Source organism: Carcharhinus amblyrhynchos, chromosome 13, assembly GCF_965287045.1.
Source record: "Carcharhinus amblyrhynchos chromosome 13, sCarAmb.v2.hapA, whole genome shotgun sequence".
NCBI lineage: Eukaryota > Metazoa > Chordata > Chondrichthyes > Carcharhiniformes > Carcharhinidae > Carcharhinus > Carcharhinus amblyrhynchos.
Window position 1 is genome coordinate 80613838 of NC_137336.1, and position 19859 is coordinate 80633696.

At 42.7% G+C, this 19859-nt stretch overlaps 1 protein-coding gene across 1 annotated transcript; it reads left to right on the plus strand.

Moving 5' to 3' along the window:
- Positions 1 to 13163: 13163 nt before the first annotated feature.
- On the plus strand, positions 13164 to 19481 carry LOC145351401 (putative G-protein coupled receptor 139). The gene is made up of 2 exons (XM_080201008.1): positions 13164 to 13233; positions 18553 to 19481. Exons 1-2 carry the CDS (start codon positions 13164 to 13166, stop codon positions 19479 to 19481), a joined length of 999 nt encoding a protein of 332 aa, XP_080057134.1.
- The last annotated feature ends 378 nt before the right edge of the window (positions 19482 to 19859 follow it).

Consider the following 19859-nt stretch of genomic DNA (forward strand, 5'->3'; position numbering starts at 1 on the left):
CCATTTCCTGGCCCATTCGCCCACCCTATCTAGATCCTTCTGCAGACTCTCCACACCCTCCGCACAATTTGCCGTTCCCCCAATCTTGGTGTCATCAGCAAATTTCGACACCCTGCACTCGGTTCCCTCCTCCAGATCATCTATATAAATGGAAAATAGCTGAGGCCCCAGCACCGACCCCTGGGGCACCCCACTAGTCACCAACCGCCAATCCGAATAGCACCCATTGACCCCCACTCTCTGCCTCCTATTTGACAACCAATCCTCTATCCACGCTAACACCCTACCCCCAACTCCATGTCCCCTGACCTTACTCTTTGCTATTTTGTTTAATTAATATGACCGTGTGGCAATAATCCATTTCAATTGCATTTTTGAAGTTTTCTGATGATATCACTGTAGTGGTCGAATTTCAATCAATGAGGTCACGCAGCATACGAAAAAGATAGAGATTCTGCTCAAATGGTGCAATGACATAAATCTCTCTTCAAATGTCAGTAAAACGAAAGAGATAGCCATTGGCTTCAAGAAACTCAGTGGGGGATCTGCATCTGCCTATATCGACAGTGATGAAGTGGAGATGGTTCAGAACTTCACGTTTCTTGGTGTCCAGATCACCAACAATCTGCTCTGGCCCCTCCAAGACGATGTTTTAGTTCAGAAAGCCCACCAACATTTCTACTTTCTCACAAGGCAAAGGAAATCGGACCTGTCCACTTCCCAATATTTACAGATTCACCAGAGAAAGCAGAGTCCCGGATGTCACATGGTTAGAACAGCTTATATGGTTGCTGCTCTGATCAAGACCGCAAGGAACGACAGAGGGTTGCGAGCATAGCCCAGTCGATCAGGCAAACCAGCCTCCCATCCACTGACTTCGTTTACTCATTCTACTTCCTCTGGAAAGCAGTCAGCATAATCAAGGACCTCGGACATTGCGGGAATACTACCTTCCACATTCTTCATTCGGGAAAATAACAAACAGACATCTGAAAACACGTACCAACCGACTCAAGAACACTTTCTTTAGAGATTAAATAGCCCTATCATAAATTCAATTGATCTTCTCTTCACCGCACGTGCAACTGAAAAACTATATTCCACACCCTAACGTTTTGTTTTTCACTCCGTGCTTAATCTTGTCTGTAAAATGCACAAGAAACAATTTTCACTCCATCCCAATGCATGTGACAATAAACCAAATCAAATCATCGTATTCTTCTATAGAAAGGCAATCAATTTGCTGCAGTGAATGTCATTTGCATTTTTTACATTGACTCTTATTCAAATGATAAAATATTTACCTGTGAATTTGTCTACTAAATTGTTGATGTTTAATTCTATCTGTTACAGTTAACGCGGTGGCAATTGTGATCCTGAAACGAGGGAAATGTGGCCTCTCCAAATGTATCACTCAGTACCTAATGGCAATGACTTCAACAGATCTACTACTCGTCATCACCGATGTTATATTGAATCGACTTAATACTATGTATTTCCCTGTCAATTTTTTATCTATTACTCCAGTGTGTGCGCTGAAAGCAGCTTTATTTCTTTCAGCAACAAATTGTTCCGTTTGGTTCACAGTGGTTTTTACCTTTGATCGGTTTGTAGCCATTTCTTGCCAGTCACTGAAACTACGACATTGCACCAAGAGAACTGCGGTTGTGGTTGTCATAACAGTGACCATTATCAGCTGCGTGAGATGCATTCCCTGGTGCCTTATCTTTAGCCCTTCAATCATTATTGACAATGTACCATGGTTTTGCATTGAGAAAGATCTCTATCATACCTCAACATTTTATATAGTGTATGAGCGGATTGACATTGTACTAACACCATTGCTTCCATTTGCTCTGATTTTGGTTTTCAACGCTCTGACTGCTAGGAATATTATAAATGCCACTAAGCTGCGGAGGAGCCTCAGGGAACAAAGTAAATCAGAGAATTATATTGACCCAGAAGTGGAGAGCCGAAGGAAATCCATTATATTACTTTTTGCTTTGTCTGCCAATTTTATACTATTGTGGATTCCATACATTGTGCACTTGTTAACCTGGAGAAGTGTAAACTACAATTACACAGACAAAAGCTTTACCAATCCAGTATATATCGCTCAGCAATGTGGATACATGTTGCAGCTTCTGAGTTCATGCACCAACACCTGCATTTATGCACTAACACAGAGGAAATTCAGGGAGGAGTTAAAGAACGGGGTTAAATATCCATTTATTCTAATTTCAAAAATATTTGAACAACAAAGTAAAACAGAACTTCAATAAGAGGTTCTAACATGACAGATTACCCTGCATTCAAAATATAACACGACTGTCACTTGTCCATTATTGCGATAAGATATATTCTATGACCCTTGTGACAATGGTAGATTTTTTTCATTAACGTCTTGCAAAGTCTTGCAATCTTAACTGTCATTAACACTGCAGTCGCCTGAAATGACACCTCCAATTTCTCGCTCAGCGAGATATGAATAGCCAGATAATTCCTACATATAATTACATGGCGAGAGCATATATGCCAGAATCATCTCGCCTGGTCCCTGCAGTTGCGGATTTAGCCAAGGATCACGGCGGCATATTGGTTAGCTCTGTTGATTCATAGCAGCAGGGCGCCAGAATCGATTCCAGCCTTGGGTCCTTGTCTGTCTGTTTGTGTCTGCGTGGATTTCCTTCGGGTTTTCAGGTTTCATCTGATAGTGACAAAGATGTGCATGGCAGGTGCATTGACCATGCTAAACTGCACCTGAGTATTCATCTGCAGGTTAGTTGAATTAGTCATGGTAAATGCATGGGGTTACGTTGATAGTGCATGGAGATGAGCTTGGGTAAGATCCTCTTTCCGAGAGACAGTACATACTTGATGGGCAGAATGACATCCAAATGTGGAATGATTCTATTTTTGGAGCCCTGATTTTTTTTAGCTGCACGGAAGCTCCTTCAACACAATTCATGGAACAGATATAGTGCTGGATCCCAGTTTTATTTCTGCATCACTTTTCGCAACGCGACCTGTCTTTGGGTTGTCGAGCTATTTGTTTGATATTGAATGCTGCATCATATGCAATGTAGTCGGCTGCAACATTTAACTGGAAAATCCGTTCAAAATCACTGCTAACTCACTTCTCTTGCCGTGGATTCCGTATTTTCTTTGGTGACTGTCTTATGTTGCAAATGACTGTTTACAATTTTGCATCTGGGATGCAAGCCCGTTGTCATCCCCCTCCTTATCCTCTTCGTTACATAGGCAACCATATTTTTTGCACTCTGTACCAACATGCTTCCTTGTCAGTCCATGTGTGGCTTGGTACCCCATCGCCTCAATATCTTCAACAACTTTTGTGTTTATTACACAAAATGTTGCAGGCTACTCCAGTCCGGCGTTATGCACGGGAATTTGCTGTTCTTTCCAGTGCAGCGATGTACCCTTGGCCACTGACTCAGGCCCGTTAACCATTGTTGCGGCCGCGTTCAGAGAGGCCCAAGCTTCACCTGGTTCACTGTCTACCTATACAGTTTCCTTTAAAATTCTTTGTTAAATCACATGTTTGCAAACCGTTTTTATATTTATATTTTATACTGTTTTTTTTTGGTTTGACATTCATCTTTGAGGTAAGATGAATTTATGAATGCAAGGAAATTCTGCGATGTCTATTTTCCCCTTTGAAAATTCTCTTGTAACGTATTAACAGAACGAAAAAGAAAATACTGTGGATGCTGAAAATCTAAAATTAATATAAAAAGTTTTATAAACGTTCATTGGATCACGTAGTACCTGTGGAGAATGAGGCAGGGTTAACGTTTGGGTTCCCATAGAACACTTCTGCAGCACTGAAAAAGAGGGATAAACGTGTTGCGTTGTAGCGTGCAGAGCGGTGGAGCAGCTGGTGAAGCGTAAAAGTTCAACGATTAGTGAGAGTGAAGAGACGTTATAGCAAAAAAAAGAAAGGCAAAGGTTAAAGTTGTGTTGATGGAAACAGTGAGGGTTATGGAAGTTGCAAATCGTAGCACAAACGTGTGACAACAGAATGTGTACAGTGCGCAGTGGAGCCTGACACATGGTCAAGAAGGGAGCGTTGTGCCAAAAAAAATGTTCAAAATTGTCCATGATGGAGGGAAAATACGCTTTATTAAGTTGTTGAAACTCAATGTTGAGTGCAGTTCTTGGAAGGTGTGATCCCACTCCTTCAGTTTGTTCTAGGTTTCACTGAAACTTTCCAATAGACCAAGGATTGACATCTGAGCATGAGTGTAGGCTGCTGAGTTGAATTTATAAGCAACAGAAAAATGAGGATCACGGTTGCATGCTTAGCGATAGTATTCCATGAAATCTTCACACAGCCTGTTTTTTGCCTCCATCGCATAGAGGTGAATACATTGGGAGCAGTGAATACTGTCGGCAAAATTGCTGGAGGTGGAAATGAAACGGTGCTTCAGTTGTAAAACGTTGTTGGACTTTGTTCGGTGAAGAAAGAGGACATAAAGGGACAGAGGTTGCATCTTCGGTGACTGCAGGGCAAGGCTAACCTGGGAAGGTTTTGTTGGCTTAGGGTGAAGGGGAAAGAAGTATGACTAAAGGAGTCGCCCCTGCAGAATAATTTCATAGACTGATGGGAGTTGTGAGGGAAATGGATGTTTAGCGCTGGCATCTCTGTGGAGTTGGGGGAAGAGTGGAGAATGGTTTTCTGAATGCGAAGGCTAATGAGTCGAAATGTGAGGAAAATGGGGTCACTATCATCATTCTAGTCGGGCAGCACATAGTTTAGATTACACTGCTGGCGCAGAAAGAAATGTGCATGTGTTTCTTCTTTCAATACTTGCAAAATTATAGCTTCCTTGACAGCAGCCTGGAGGAAGGAAATGATTCAATAAAGTCATCACTCATTGGGATATTTTAGATCAACAAATCATTTTACACTGCCGTGCATGACGTGAGCTCCTGACCTCGATCACGGAGGTCTTTGATGAGAGTACATCAGAGACTCTGGACGAAGCGAATTGGATAATCAGTTTAACACAAATATTAGTGCCACAGTTTCAGTCAATGGGTAGTCGACATAACGCTTTTCAATTAGAGTATAGTCGGGAATTTTGATTCCGTTACCGAATATCTTTACAAGGACTAACTACTTTTTTACAAAATACAAACTTTTCAGACGTAAAATGAGTCTGTACAAAATTGTATATTCAACTTTTTTTTAAAAGCTAAGTTATTAAAACGTCGAAAAAATAATATTTGACATACAAAAAGATGGAACGTAAAATGGAAAAGACAGAACAATGCCTTTGGCCGAAGAGAAATCACAGCTTTGTCAGTCAACACAGGAGCAGCATCAGGCTTTCTAAAAAGATTGTGCGTTCATACGAAAATGTAAGTTAATTATCTCTATTGTTATCAATAGTCCAATCCATTAATTAGCTCAGCATGCTTTCATTTATTATTCAACATGCCAATTTAATCACGACAGTTTTTATTGAATCAATTAATACCTTCCAGCTTCAATAATGTTATTTCATTGGTTCTTTCTGAAACGCGGAAGTCCGCCTTGGCATAAATCACTGTCTTGTTGCTATGGTATCCAAGAAAATATATTTTGCTTAGTTCAGCACTGGCTAATTGGCAAAATTTGGTCTAATGCCAAATGGGGAGCCAGCAGTCGACATCAGTCCAGGCCTGAGCGGCTTACATCATATAAAATGTATCTTAAGATGGTCCTTCACACGGGTATATTTTGAATATGTTTGTTTGCATCCATTCTTTTCATAATGCAAATTAAACCATTTCATATCAAAATGTCGAATCTTGTATTCTTCGTTAAATTTACTGATATCTTTAGTCAAAGTAAAGATAAACTGCATGTGTCTGCCTTAGAATCTTAATTCATACAATTCAATTTTAAATATTCAGCTTATTTCAAAATCGTTCATTTATATAAAACATACACCTCATGTTCAATTTCCTTTCAAATCCTTGCACATATAATCATCTGTTCATAACCTTCAAGCAGGGTAGGATTAATTATAAATTTCCCTTTATCCTATCTGATAGTTGCTAAAGATTATTGTCCCCTTCCACAGTTTCAATCAATACATGGTTGATGCAAAGCTTTTCAATTAATTCTGGAGTAAGACAAAATGCCCGATTACATCCTGTGTTGTCCTTGTGTTCCAAAGACACACCCCTCAGCAGGGTCCATTTGGAAAGTTTGGGGAATTAGTGGACTGACAATCGCAAAAATTGGACGCACATAGGTCAAAACTACGATGCACATGCATAACGTAGCATCTTTTATATGGATCAACTACCTGATGTACATTTGTAACCAGTTCAAACAGCCCTCCAGAGCCAAGGTAAATCAAGAGAAAAAAGGGTGTGCGGGTCACACAGAAAACAAATCACATTTTACTAAACTATATTTCTTCCCTGCACGCACTGCAAGGCAATGTACATAAGAACATAAGAAATAGGAGCAGGAGTAGGCCATCTAGCCCTTCGAGCCTGCCCCGCCATTCAATAAGATCATGGCTGATCTGTCGCTGCTCAGTTCCACTTTCCCGCCCTCTCCCCATAACCCTTAATCCCCTCTCTTATCAAAAACCCATCAACCCGCGTCTTAAAAGTATTTAGCGAGACAGCCTCCACCACTTCAACGGGCAGAGAATTCCAGAGATTCACCACCATTTGAGTGAAGAAGTTCCTCCTCAACTCCGTTCTAAACCGCCCCCCCCCAACTTTATCTTGAGGCTGTGCCCCCGAGTCCTACTATCCTTTCTGAGCGGGAAGAGTCTCTCCACGTCTATCCTATCCATCCCATTCATCATCTTATACGTCTCAATGAGATCTCCCCTCATTCTTCTAAACTCTAACGAGTACAAGCCTAGTTTATTCAGCCTCCCCTCATAGCTCAACCCCCTCAACCCCGGCATCAGCCGAGTAAACCTCCTCTGCACTCCCTCCAAGGCCAAAACATCCTTGCGTAAGTACGGCGCCCAAAACGACACACAGTACTCCAGCTGCAGCCTCACCAATGCCCTATACAGCCGCAGCAAGACCTCCCTACTTTTATATTCAATTCCCCTCGCTATGAAGGCCAGCATCACATTCGCCTTCCTGACCACCTGCTGCACCTGCAAGCTGGGTTTTTGCGACTCAGGCACAAGGACCCCGAGGTCCCGCTGCACTGTCGCCTGCTGCAGTTTTTCGCCACGTAAGTAATAATGCTTCCTACCATTATTCCTACCAAAGTGGACAACCTCGCACTTGCCAACATTAAATTCCATTTGCCATTTCCAGGCCCATTCGCCCAGCCTATCTAGATCCTTCTGCAGACTCTCCACACCCTCCGCACAATTTGCCTTTCCACCAATCTTGGTGTCATCAGCACATTTCGACACCCTACACTCGGTTCCCTCCTCCAGATCATCTATATAAATGGTAAATAGCTGAGGCCCCAGCACCGACCCCTGGGGCACTCCAGTAGTCACCTTCCGCCAATCCGAATAGCACCCATTGACCCCCACTCTCTGCCTCCTATTTGACAACCAATCCTCGATCCACGCTCACACCCTACCCCCAACTCCATGTCCCCTGACATTCTGCAATAACCTCTTGTGAGGTACCTTGTCAAACGCCTTCTGAAAATCTAGAAAGACCACATCCACCGGCTCTCCTCTATCCACCGCCCTAGACACATCCTCATAGAACTCCAGTAAATTTGTCAGACACGACTTCCCTTTAACGAAGCCGTGCTGCGTCTGCTCTATCAAGCAATTCCCCTCAAGATGCCTCGCTATTTCCTCCTTGATGACAGATTCTAACATTTTACCTACAACAGGCGTTAAACTAACCGGCCTATGATTCCCTGCCTTTTGACTGGCACCCTTCTTAAACAGCGGCGTAACATTAGCCGTTTTCCAATCTTCCGGCACTTCCCCGGAATCCAGCGACGTCTGGAAAATAACCACCAAGGCATCCACTATAACCTCCGCCATTTCTTTCAGATCCCTCGGATGCATTCCATCCGGTCCTGGGGACTTGTCCACAATCAGCCCCTCCAGTCTGTCGAGCACCGCCTCTCTAGTAACAGTAATGTCATTAAGACCCTCCAGTCCTACCACCTTTCCATCTCTAACATCCGGCAAATTATTCACGTCCTCCTCCGTGAAGACAGAAACAAAAAATTTATTCAGGACCTCAGCCATATCCCCATCCCCTACCACTAAGTCCCCCTTCTCATTCTCTAAGGGGCCAACGTTCACCCTAGCCAGCCTCTTCCTTTTTATATATTTTATAAAAACTCTTGCTATCCTTTTTTATATTAAGCGCTCGCCCAGCTTTATAGTTTCTCCTACCCTTCTTTATCAACTTCTTTGTCAATCTTTGTTGACATTTAAACCTCTCCCAATCCTCTTCTCGCCCACTACTCTTAGCTACTCTAAACGCCTCCGCTTTTAATTTAACAATTTCCTTCACCTACTTCATTATCCACGGCTTATTACCTCTCTTCCTACTGTCCTTTTTTACCATCGGAATAAATTTCCGCTGAGCACCAAGAAAGATCTCCTTAAAGATTCTCCACTGCTCCTCAGCAGACCTACGTTCCAACGCGCTCCCCCAGTCCACATTCGCCAATTCTTCTCTCATCCTACCTTACTCCCCTCTGTTCAAACAAAGGACGCGTGTCCGGGAACCCACTTTCTGCTCCTCCAACTGCACCAGAAACTCCACCATACAATGATCACTCTCTCCATAAGGATCCTTCACCGCAAGGTCCCTAAATCTACCCGCATCATTACATAGCACCAGATCCAAGATAGCTCGCTCCCTCGTCGGCTCCAACACGCACTGTTCCAGGAAACTATCCCGGCAGCATTCCAAGAACTCCTCCTCGAGCCCACCGCGTCCAACATGGGTCGACCAATGTATGTGTAGATTGAAATCCCCCATAACTACGGCCGTCCCATTCCTGCACACCGCAATTATTTGCTCGTTAACAGCCCGCCCCACCTCCAGATCATTACTCGGGGGCCTATAGACGACACCCACCAGCGTCTTCCTCCCTTTGCTGTTCCTAATCTCTACCCACAACGATTCCGCTTTCTGCTCCTTGGCTCCAATATCATCCCTCGCTACCACCCTGATGCTATCCGTAATCAGCAGAGCTACACCCCCCACATCCCCCCCCCCCCGCCTTTTCCCTCCCGCCTATCCTTCCTAAACACTTGATACCCCTGGACAATCAGCTCCCAGTCCCTGTCACCTTGCAGCCACGTCTCTGTAATGGCCACCAGATCATATCCATTTGTGCTGATCTGCGCCACCAGCTCATCCACTTTATTCCGAATGCTTCGTGCATTCAGAGAATGTGCCTTCATCCCAGCCTTCACCTGGACCCTATTTGCCATAACGCCACCAACCATACTCTCGCCCCCAACTCCCTCTATTATTGGGACATCCTCGGCCTCTTCCCCTACCTGTACCCTCTCCTCAACTCTAGACCCCGTAATGTCACCTACCCTCGCACCCTCCCTCCCCCCTAATTAGTTTAAAGCCCTGTCTACAGTCCTCTTTACTCGATTCGCCAGCACTCTGGTCCCAGCACGGTTCAGACCAACCCCATCCCGCCCGAACAGGTCCCACTTACCCCAATACTGATGCCAATGCCCCATAAATTCAAACCCATTCCTCCCACACCAATCCCTGAGCCACCCATTCACTTCCTTAATCCTATCAACCCGACGCCCGTCTGCACTCGGTTCAGGCAGTAGCCCAGAGGTAACCACCTTGTCGGTTCTACTCTTTAATTCCATTCCCAGCTTCTCATACTCCCTCCCGAGATCCTCAGTTCGCATTTTGCCTACGTCGTTGCCACCCACATGTACCACAACGACCGGATTCGCACCCTCCCACTCCAGGTTCCTCTGCGGCCCAGATGCGACATCCTGGGCCCGAGCACCAGGCAGACAACAGACCCTTTTGTGCACTTTGTCATTGTGACAAAGGACAGTGTCAATACCCTTCACCCCACTATCCCCAATCTCTACTACGTTCCTTTTCACCTTCTCCTTGCCTATGTCCTGTTGCATCACTGTACTGTGTGCAGTTTGCTCACCAACCTCACCTCCCTCGTCCTCGTCCAGACTGGAAGCAGAAACCTCAAACCTGTTATGCAGATTGAGAGGCTGAGGCCTCCGCTCCCCACCCCGCTTCCTCCGCTCCCCAACCCCATTCCTCCTCTCAGCAGCCCCCTCTTGTTCCTGACCCTTAGAGTTAGCCAGTCTAGGGGGGGTGGATGTCACTTGCACCCCATTGACAATGTCACCCTCCCCCCCCTTGATGAGCCTCAGTGTCTGTAGCTCTGAGGCCAGCTCATCTACCTTGAGCTGGAGCTCCTCCAGCAACCTGCACTTACTGCAGACATGGTCACTGGGAAGGACCCTGGGGTCCACCAGTTCCCACATCATACAGAAACAACACATCACACGCCCCTCCATTATTCATTGTAGTAGTATTGAAAATTTCCACACGCACTTACCTGGCCCTTTTTCTCTCCAGCCCTTTTGATATTAAGCCCTAGTAGCTCACTCTGCTTCCCCCTCACTCCGCTGCCCGCTGTCTATACCAGGCCTCTTTTTAAACCTGGCACTGATTTAAAGATTGCTGGTCCACAACTCCCTTCTAACCACTCCCTCAGAATTCTTAAAGAGGTAAATACAAAAAGCCCACAAAAATGTTTTTAAATGATTTAAACAGTTCTACAAGGAACAAAGTGCTTTAAACTTATTTAAACAGGTTTTTAACAGGTAAATTCTTATCTCTCTCTCTGCTCCTTCACTCCTCTGCTCCAGCAAACAATAACCTTCCCTCTGTGAGTGCAACTTCAACAACATTCAAGGAGCTCTACACAATCCAAGGCAAAGATGCTGCTTGTTAAAAACTCACCCACTGTCTTATACCTTCTCTCCCTTGACCATCAGTACATATTACCATCAGTGTGTTTAGTGTACCATGGGCGCATTACATCAAGCCTCCTTCACAAACATCTTCAAAACCCCCGAACTCTATCAAATAAAAGAAGAAGAACGTCAGGTTAATCGGAGAAACTGCAAGTTCACCTCCAAGCCACACAATATCCTGACATGATGGTATGCCACCGTTCCATCGCGGTCTCCTGGCAGAATGCCTATAACTCCCTCCCTAGTAGATCCAAGAGTCTTTGTGAAACACACAGCATAGATTCAAAAAGGCAGAATACCACCAACTTCTCAAGGATGGGTAATTTAAATGTTTACGTAAACAGCGCTGCCCACGGCCCCTGAACAAACATTCAATACTTCGGCATTTGGGGCTTCAGTCATTAAAACAGATGAGATGGGCTAAATGACACATTGATAATATGTGATCGATGAACTGCAGTGATGATTATGGATATAGGTGTTCAAGGGGAAGTTAACACAAATTCTGCCTTTTTAAGAAAATATTGTAAACATCATGCTTGGAGGGCTTAAAGGAATGTTGCAGCAAGCTGCAAACATTGACTGGCGGAATTTCTTTGGAACAGCGGACTAGATGCATCGAAGGCATTTCTGTGTATATCAGTGCGGCGCCGAAAGGCACACTGTGGAGTGGGATCAAATGCATTCAAGGTAACGTTACTTCGTGATCCATTTAAACTTCAAGGAACACGCAGGTAGTTGTAATAGATGAGTCAAAACTATCACGATGGATATAATATTTTTAGAAGGACAGATGGAACACAGTGGGCAGATGGGCTCGATTAACGGAATGAAATGGTTTGAAATTGCTAATGAATGTACATGACTAGCTGGGCGGTATTGGCTAGTTATATCTGCTGAATGGAATGATATTTGTTGCCGGGGAGATGTGCTGAACAGAATTTTGTGGATAGGTGATACGACAGGCTATGGATACAATATATGTTTTCTATGGAAACCTGATGGTGATGTTGTCGTTAAGTGACACGACAGGTTGAAGAGAGTAACTTGGCATGATTGTACGGACTGCACTATTCACTATTACTAATATTGTACTATTAATTTACTATTGACTGAAGGGAATATTGTGGCTGGGTGGTACGAATAGGTGAAGAAGTACCTTGAATAGGTGAATATACTACAGGCTGTCTTTAAGACTGGTAAGGTGATATGCCACGTTGAGGGGAATATTTGAATAAGTGACACAGCAGATTGAAGGGAAAACAACGGATCTAAATGGGAGAGTAGTGTTCATCGGCCTGAGAGAACGTGGGAGCTCTGTCACCAGTTGCGCTACAATCAGTCTCTTAAATCTTATCCCAGGGCAAATTGTGGCCAAACTAATTTTGCGAAGCCTGGATATTGACTTGCTCAGACTCTAATTTTGAAACCTTTCGCCAACTTTAATGAGTTATAACAATTTTCAGAAAGCAGGAACTGGTTTCCCTACTGTTCGTGTCACAGTTTTTCTGTTAAGTTGTTTAGCGTGGTGTGCATGGACCTCCTCCCCAAAAACAGCATGACGAGTGATCGCTCCTATTCCCAGTTAAAATCGAAAAGGTGAAATATTCGTGCTCATCAGGTGACTGTTCTGTGGGGAAGGAGTCCGAGCCCTCAAGAATTCCTCTGTGAGGGGGCAACATTTTTTGTTTCTTCTTGAATTATTGCATCTACTGAAGCCCTAATGCACCGAATATCGTGTGACATTATCTCAAGAGATTTGTCCTGAAATGGTAAAGGAACTGCGATAGATCCTCATGTCAGAATGATGTTAAATATAAGATTCCAATTTATTTCAAAAGCCCAAACTATGAATGAACTACTAAATGTTCAAATATCAATGTAGAGTGTTGTTTCATTGAGTAGGTTCTTAATCCTCTTTCTATTCACTCAATGGTACACCTCTCGCAATGGCTGTGTTGCTACCAACACATGCATTTTCTTTCTTTAAACAATTGTGAAACAACATCATGATCGTTAACTTTGTTTTTTCTCCCTAGGCTGTTTGTTAAATCACTGTAACAAATCCTTTAAAATGATGTAACCAGTGAGATTCTCTCAACGGGGCGATCTCTCTCATTTTACTATTGGCTCATTCAAACACGCAATGATATATAATCAGTTGCAGCCACCATTATCCTTACCTCAGAGATAATGGAATACTCAGTGATATATCAGATAGAAAGCATCTACTACCCTCTTCTCGCAGCCATTGGCATTATTGGTAAGGCTTTGCATCCAGTCTGAATGTTGTTAACTAATGTTGATTTCTTATTTACGCTTGCTCCCTGCCTTGTACTTCAACATATTTCTGTTTTTTTCCTCTGAGTGATAAAGATGTAATTCCGTGCTACCGTTTAAACCAGGAGTAATGTTACTGTTGGCTGTAGGAGGATTATTTACAAGGCTTTTATTTTCTTCAGTGCTCAACAGAGTCAATTTTGTGAGAACCTTCCGCTTCATTGTTTCTTATCCATTTTCACCTAAAGAGCAAATGCGAGAATAAGTATCGAAATATCGGTGGATGATTTAATTCCCCTGTCATATGGGCAGATATTTACGACCATTATTGCAAATGCGAATAAATGGTAGGTGTTGTTTGCAAGGGACAACTGACACGAAACTACCCATGTTGCGCTATTGTTTGATGATTCTCTCCTCACCAGTTAACACCACAGTAACATATATCTTTATTTTTTTAACGAGAGAAAAGTCCAGTCTATAGTAAATTGCGTAAATAAGGGTGCTCAAGTATATATAGAATTATAGAATCATATAATCCCTACAGTACAGAAGGAGGACATTCGGTCCATTGACGCTGGACCGACGGCAATCCCACCCTGGCCCTATTCTCGTAACCCCACATATTTACTCTGCTAATCCTGTGAAACTAGAATCAATGTAGAATGTCTAATCAAATTGATTCGCATTCTTTGGTCTGCGGGAGGAAACTGGAGCACCCAGAGGAGACCCACGCAGACAAGGATAGAATGTGCAAACTCCATACAGGCAGTGACCCGGGGCTGGATTTCATTCCCGATCCCTGGTGCTGTGAGGCAGCAGTGTGAACCATAGTGCCACCGTGCTCCCCATATAGCGTATATTTTACGCGTTGACGGCAGAAAGATTCAGTGGGCATTATACAACAGGTTATAGTATATATACACTCAATTTAATAACTAATACCCACACGTCAACTAAAGGTAAGCCTGTAGTCAACTGCAATGCACTTTGAAAACATTCTCCACATTTCAACACTGGAGAACGGATAATTGACATCACAAGTCTTATTTTGAACACGATTGATAGTCTCGCTGAATTATTACTTGAATTTCGTTCATTTGTCAACTATTTCATGATGCAAGCTATACTATCAAATGAGTCAACTGTACCTCAGCTAGTCACACTACCTGTGTCAAAACTTTATATACTTAAATCTGACTACAGATTTCGGTCACAGAAGGAAGGACCCGCGGAATATTGCAGTGTGGAGGCAGGTTAGACAACATTTCGATTTCGACAAATTCAGCCCCTTCTACTTTGCCAATTTGCTTTCGTATCTCATTCCAATATTTCATAGAAATAAACAGCGTTAGCCTGGATGCGGGGGCCGAAAACTACACCCAATTAATATTAGAAGCGTATATATTATATTGACATTTTAATATTGATGTTTGCAAGAGCTTGTTCTGTGCAAATCAGCTGATGCATTTCGTAACATACAACAGTGGCAATGCTCCATTGGTGGTGAAAAATGTCGTCATGTCTTGTGGTCGTGAAAATGTTTATTTAACTAAAAATGTTCAGGTTTCTATTTTACCAAAATTCACCAGCTTTAATTAAGACTTGGTATTACGAGGTGGGATTTAGAAAATAAACTGGGTTCACAAGAACAATTACCGTTATTGTTATATCTTAACTGAATAAAGCATTTTGAACAAAATATCCTTTTTCCTATTCGATGTCGAGACATGCGCACCACAGCCAAGCTGATAATTAATGCGTTTTACCGTCGTTATTTAATTATCAGAGTAAATAAGATGAACCGACTGCTTTGTTGCTGTTTGTTGTCTGGGTACTTAACAGAATCGATTACTAGACAAGTTCCGATGCTAATTAAGAGTCGGCACGCTGGCACAGTGTTTAACAGGGCTGTGTTGCAGCTTCAGAGATCTGGGTCCGATTCCCGGCTTGGGTCACTGTCTGTCTGAAATTTGCACATTGTGTCTGCGTGAGTTTCCACACATAGACCAGAGGTGTGCGGGTTAGGTTAATTGGTGACACTAAATTGCCCTTTGGTGTCCCTTAGGGTGCTGGTTCGAGGGATTAGCGGGGTGAAGTTGTGGAGTTATGGGAATACGGCTCGGCGGGCCGGGAGTGGAGGTGGGGTTCGGTGGCGGAGTGGGGGGGGGGCGGTGTGAGGGGGAGACTGTTGGTGGTCCAGATTCGATGGGCCGAATGGCTTCCTTCTGCATTGTAGGGATTCTATAAGTCACCCAACTAGCTTACCTTCTATTTTTTAAAAGAAGGCTCGTGAATCTATCATGCAAAATTGGACACCTGAGTGCGTTGTCTTTTTCAATGATAGCAATTGTTGATTCCATGAAATCATAAAGAAGAGAATGTAATACATCGTCGGATAAACATTAAAACATAGTTCCATGCTCTTGGTTTTTCCTGTCACCTGGACGTTTTGCATTTTTAAATGGAGATTCAGTTCACTTTCAGAAAGTTACGGCAGAAACTGTTTCGTTCCCCAAATCATGCAAACGTTTGATACCATAACAAAGTGCTATACAAATTGAAACAGACACGTTTGATTTTTGTCGTTGTTCAGTGTCTGTCTGTTCTAATCAACAACGTCATTTGTTTACTGACCCTCGAACCAGCCAGATTAAATATCGAAGCATGTTGTGATTTTAAAGAGTTATTCCCACTTTAGCTTTTCCATCCATCATGAAGCAGCGCCAACATTTCCAGGCACGCAACAAAAATTATGTCCATAAGTCCTGATGAAGCTCCAATGCCCCTCATCTTCACCCTCTCCTTGAATGTCAATTCTGAAGCCATTTTCGGAATATCAAACAGTCCGCCAGCTCCTGTCTAAACATTATTTAGGAAGGTTCCCGAACACATCCTTGTTTTTCTTTTCTGTCTCCATGTATGAAGTCTAAATGCATTGTTTAGCGCATTCTTAACTAGAGCTCCCACATTCAGAAATATGGGTAGGTGCATCAAAGTATATCCTCAGTCTGTTTCACAAACGCACCATAAATTATATAATTTTTCAGAATGTATTTTCCAAGTGGAATCAGTTATTCTTGCATATTGAGATTCATATGTCCTGCTTTTCCAAGTTTTCTCTCTCAGTTTGTGTCTTCTGTTTCTTTTGTCATATTCCTCCAGCCTAGTTAAGATAATTCGCTGCCTGTGCCATATTTACACTTTGAAAGTTTTCTCTGTATATCAGAGTCCAACTCAATTGTTTCTCCGAACACGTTCTGATAGCCTGCGTGGCATAATGTTGTGCAGCCTTGCAGTTAAAAAGCTCAGAATTTCCTGCTTTTGCAAGCGATCATCAGTTTCCATGCTGAGAGCAGGAATTAGTTTCTCTGACAAATGAACTATGAGAGTATCATCCGCTCTCATAGTTCAAATTCCAGATTACCTTCCGCATCATAAATAATCAACTATGCCCTGTCCTTTAATAATAATGCCGAACATAAACCAATCGAATTCCAACGTACATTATCTTGCCCCTTTTAAATTTAATCCACTGACAATTGAAGAGGAAGGTTAATAGGTTAATGCAGTGGGGTGGGGGGCGGGGGGGAGGGGGTGGGGCGGATATGTACGTTTCAATTCTTTGCCGAAGAGCATAACTGAATGTAACAAAAGCCTATTGAAAAAGATTTTCGATTCACATTGGAGTCGAGACTCAGTGGGGACGGGGCGGGGGTGGTGGTGGGGAGGGGGGTGTTGGTGGGGGGAGTGGTGGGGGGGGGGAGCGTCAAAAGGCGAAGTCCACTTTAGGCCACAATTAGATCAGACAAGATTTTATTAACTGTCAGCGCAAGCGAGCGAACGGAGTGCCAATTGTTTCCCCTCTTTCCTATTTTGCTCCATTCATCCGGTTCTTCTGGTTGTCCATTTACACTTGTCTATACAGTTAACTTACGCACATCATTTGCTTAAGACTGCCGGTTCTGGTGAAAGTGACCGTTTCCTCCTCCTGCGGACACACAGAACCAGATTTCTTATTTATGTCAAGCTATCATTTCTCAAGATTAGATCCGGTTCCATTTGACGCATGTCAGGGTTACTGGCTTTTTTTTAACACTTTGAGATTTAGAAGTATGACTACGACGTTGCCAAAGATTCAGCAAAACCATACTCAAACAAAATAACCAATGTCATTACAGATCGTTGTGACTTGTTTTTCGATTCACTATTAACAACTATTAATAGTGTTTTTTTCTTATGTTCAATTCATTGAAGTTTTGTACTCTGCTATTTTGTTTCATTAATATGACCGTGTGGCAAAAATCCATTTCAATTGCATTTTTGAAGTTTTCTGATGATATCACTGAAGTGGTCGTTTCTCAATCAATGAGGTCACGCAGGATACGAAGAAGATAGAGATTCTGCTCAAATGGTGCAATGACATAAATCTCTCTTCAAATGTCAGTAAAACGAAGGAGATAGCCATTGGCTTCAAGAAACTCAGTGGGGGATCTGCATCTGCCCATATCGACAGTGATGAAGTGGAGATGGTTCAGAACTTCACGTTTCTTGGTGTGCAGATCACCTACAATCTGCTCTGGCCCCTGCAAGACGATGTATTAGTTAAGAAAGCCCACCAACATTTCTACTTTCTCACAAGGCAAAGGAAATCGGACCTGTCCACTTCCCAATATTTACAGATTCACCATAGAAAGCAGAGTCCCGGATGTCACATGGTTAGAACAGCTTATATGGTTGCTGCTCTGATCAAGACCGCAAGGAACGACAGAGGGTTGCGAGCATAGCCCAGTCGATCAGGCAAACCAGCCTCAAATCCACTGACTTCGTTTACTCATTCTACTTCCTCTGGAAAGCAGTCAGCAAAATCAAGGACCTCGGACATTGCGGGAATACCACCTACCACATTCTTCATTCGGGAAAATAACAAACACACATCTGAAAACACGTACCAGCCGACTCAAGAATACTTTCTTTAGAGATTAAATAGCCCTATCATAAATTCAATTGATCTTCTCTTCACCACACGTGCAACTGAAAAACTATATTCCACACCCTAACGTTTTGTTTTTCACTCCGTGCTTAATCTTGTCTGTAAAATGCACAAGAAACAATTTTCACGCCATCCCAATGCATGTGACAATAAACCAAATCAAATCATCGTATTCTTCTATAGAAAGGCAATCAATTTGCTGCAGTGAATGTCATTTGCATTTTTTACATTGACTCTTATTCAAATGATAAAATATTTACCTGTGAATTTGTCTACTAAATTGTTGATGTTTAATTCTATCTGTTACAGTTAACGCGGTGGCAATTGTGATCCTGAAACGAGGGAAATGTGGCCTCTCCAAATGTATCACTCAGTACCTAATGGCAATGACTTCAACAGATCTACTACTCGTCATCACCGATGTTATATTGAATCGACTTAATACTATGTATTTCCCTGTCAATTTTTTATCTATTACTCCAGTGTGTGCGCTGAAAGCAGCTTTATTTCTTTCAGCAACAAATTGTTCCGTTTGGTTCACAGTGGTTTTTACCTTTGATCGGTTTGTAGCCATTTCTTGCCAGACACTGAAACTACGATATTGCACCAAGAGAACTGCGGTTGTGGTTGTCATAACAGTGACCATTATCAGCTGCGTGAGATGCATTCCCTGGTACCTTATCTTTAGCCCTTCAATCATTATTGACAATGTACCATGGTTTTGCATTGAGAAAGATCTCTATCATACCTCAACATTTTATATAGTGTATGAGCGGATTGACATTGTACTAACACCATTGCTTCCATTTGCTCTGATTTTGGTTTTCAACACTCTGACTGCTAGGAATATTATAAATGCCACTAAGCTGCGGAGGAGCCTCAGGGAACAAAGTAAATCAGAGAATTATATTGACCCAGAAGTAGAGAGCCGAAGGAAATCCATTATATTACTTTTTGCTTTGTCTGCCAATTTTATACTATTGTGGATTCCATACATTGTGCACTTGTTAACCTGGAGAAGTGTAAATTACAATTACACAGACAAAAGCTTTACCAATCCAGTATATATCGCTCAGCAATGTGGATACATGTTGCAGCTTCTGAGTTCATGCACCAACACCTGCATTTATGCACTAACACAGAGGAAATTCAGGGAGGAGTTAAAGAACGGGGTTAAATATCCATTTATTGTAATTTCAAAAATATTTGAACAACAAAGTAAAACAGAACTGCAATAAGAGGTTCTAACATGACAAATTACTCTGCACTCAAAATATAACACGACTGTCACTTGTCTATTATTGCGATAAAATATATTCTATGACCCTTGTGACAATGGTAGATTTTTTTTCATTCACATCTTGCAAAGTCTTGCAATCTTAACTGTCATTAATACTGCGCTCGCGTGAAATGACACCTCCAATTTCTCGCTCAGCGAGATATGAATAGCCAGAGCATTCCTACATATAATTACATGGCGAGAGCATATCTGCCAGAATCATCTCGCCTGGTCCCTGCAGTTGCGGATTTAGCCAAGGATCACGGCGGCATATTGGTTAGCTCTGTTGATTCATAGCAGCAGGGCGCCAGAATCAATTCCAGCCTTGGGTCCTTGT